The 2,004-nt window shown below is 29.5% G+C and overlaps 1 protein-coding gene across 1 annotated transcript; it reads right to left on the bottom strand.

The window, feature by feature from the left end:
- Window positions 1–286: 286 nt before the first annotated feature.
- On the bottom strand, window positions 287–1,261 carry LOC111689982 (probable salivary secreted peptide). The gene is made up of 2 exons (XM_023452445.2): window positions 662–1,261; window positions 287–595 (listed from the first exon to the last, which is right to left on the bottom strand). Exons 1-2 carry the CDS (start codon window positions 875–877, stop codon window positions 413–415), a joined length of 399 nt encoding a protein of 132 aa, XP_023308213.2. The 5' UTR covers window positions 878–1,261; the 3' UTR covers window positions 287–412.
- Window positions 1,262–2,004: the final 743 nt, after the last annotated feature.

The raw sequence follows: 2,004 nt of genomic DNA, 5'->3' as shown, positions 1-2,004 counted from the left end.
ACTAGAACTGAACTAGAACTGAACTAGAACTGAACTAGAACTGAACTAGAACTGAACTAGAACTGAACTTGAACTGAACTAGAACTGAACTAGAACAGAACTAGAACTAGAACTGAACAAAATCTAAACTAGAACTGATAGAAAAATTAGCATAAGTCTATAGTCCATACTAACTGCTTTAGCTTATTGTATATTCGACCATTACGTATCGAAGTTTTTTACTCTTGTACATACATAGATATTTAAATAAACAAAAATGTGTATTTAAATAATTTTCATACGAAATCATTTATTTTACAATTTTAATTAAAAGTCTACAAAATAAACTCCATTTATAATAATAACAGTAAATAGTTTTTCGGCGTATTTCATATAATTTATCTTTGCATTAATTAACTAAAAACAAATACAGTTATTGACCATAAATGTCAATAATGAAATTATAGCCATGATTACGTTGAGATTTTAAATGAATGACAGCATAATTGGTACTGGGCCCACCATCCTTTAAGGTGGCATAACCACCATTGCCATTTTTATATTGATCGGTTACTTGAATTTGTGTTATTGTTCGACCATAATGCAAATCACCAGGCTAGAAATTTTTAAACAAAATAAGAATTTATTTTTGTTAGAAGAGAAAAAAAAGAGAAAAACATACCTTTGGTCTAAACTCATAATCTCCACTTATAACACGCATAGTTTTGGCCTTGTCCATAACAATTTGCCTAATCATATGCACATCTCGTTGACTACGTGCTCCCCAAATGGCATCATGAGTGTTAATATTTTCACTTTTGGCCGCTAAAACATCTTTATGAGTTAACAACACATTCAGTATTATTAATATTAATAAAATTTTTAATTTGTTTAACATTTTTTTTGTTTATTTGTGAAATATTTTGTCGATCTTTTTTATTAAAGGGATGTATTATTTTTATGAGATGCTGGCAGCAATTACGATTTCAAACTAATTTAATTAGCTCCAATAGCAATTTTCTCAAGCCAGCTGGTTTTTATTATTTATTTATCTTAAACATTTTGAGTGTATTTGCTCTATATTATTTCGCAAACCGACAGAATACACAAATGCGATTATTGTAAGACGGGGGGTTTTTGCGAGGGAATTGAAAGCCACGTACCACAGCATGTTTTATTTATTATGTAGACAATACTTAACAACTATTAAATATGAATCACTTAGGGAAATTATTCTCGTACAACGACCACATTATGTATTAGCTAGTTTAAGTTTTATTGAGAGAAATAAAACTAAACTTAAACCTTACACGAACTGAATTAGAACTGAACTAGAACTGGGAGAGAAATGAACTAGAACTGAACTAAATAATTTATAAGTTTTATTTACAACAGCAAAAAAAAAATAACACTAAAATTTTGTAATTTAATTACAGAAAACTTGTAAAATTTTTACGATAACTGTCATGGGCAAAATTCTTACAAAATCTTCTGTCATATCTATAACAGATAATGAAAGAGATCTAATTTCTCAACTGCTCAATGCAATTGAAGATAATTTTCAGTTTTCCTAAATTTTGTATAAATACAAGAATTTGTCTTTAGTATAAAATAGTTACATTTTTACAACTTATCATAGAAACATGTCCAGATATCTAGTTAGTGCCTTATTGGCGTTTTGCTTTATCGGTGCGATAAGCGCTCACAAAAATAATTATGTCTGGGGTACACATAAAACCAACGAAATTTTGTTGGCCAGACAAATGGTTGTTAAATCTGGATATTTTGGAGTGGTAACCACATACGATTATGTCTACAAAGGAGATGTAAGTCGGAATGGTATTTAACTAGAAACTCTAGATTTAGTTCAGTTCTAGATTAGTTTTAAATCAGTTCTAGTTCAGTTTTAGTTTAGTGCTAGTTCAGTTCTAGTTCAGTTCTAGTTCAGTTCTAGTTCAGTTCTAGTTCAGTTCTAGTTTAGTTCTAGTTCAGTTCTAGTTCAGTTCTAGTTCAGTTCCAGTTCAG

This window comes from Lucilia cuprina, chromosome 6 (genome assembly GCF_022045245.1).
Source record: "Lucilia cuprina isolate Lc7/37 chromosome 6, ASM2204524v1, whole genome shotgun sequence".
NCBI classification, from domain to species: domain Eukaryota; kingdom Metazoa; phylum Arthropoda; class Insecta; order Diptera; family Calliphoridae; genus Lucilia; species Lucilia cuprina.
The sequence above is the reverse complement of the archived record's forward strand: the minus strand, read 5'-3'. Positions and strand labels throughout refer to the sequence as shown.

Coding starts and splice junctions, on each gene's coding strand:
- LOC111689982 (XM_023452445.2), bottom strand. CDS start 877: ATGTTAAACAAATTAAAAATTTTATTAATATTAATAATACTGAATGTG. Junction 596..661: donor ATTATGAGTTTAGACCAAAG/GTATGTTTTTCT, acceptor AAAAATTTCTAG/CCTGGTGATTTGCATTATGG.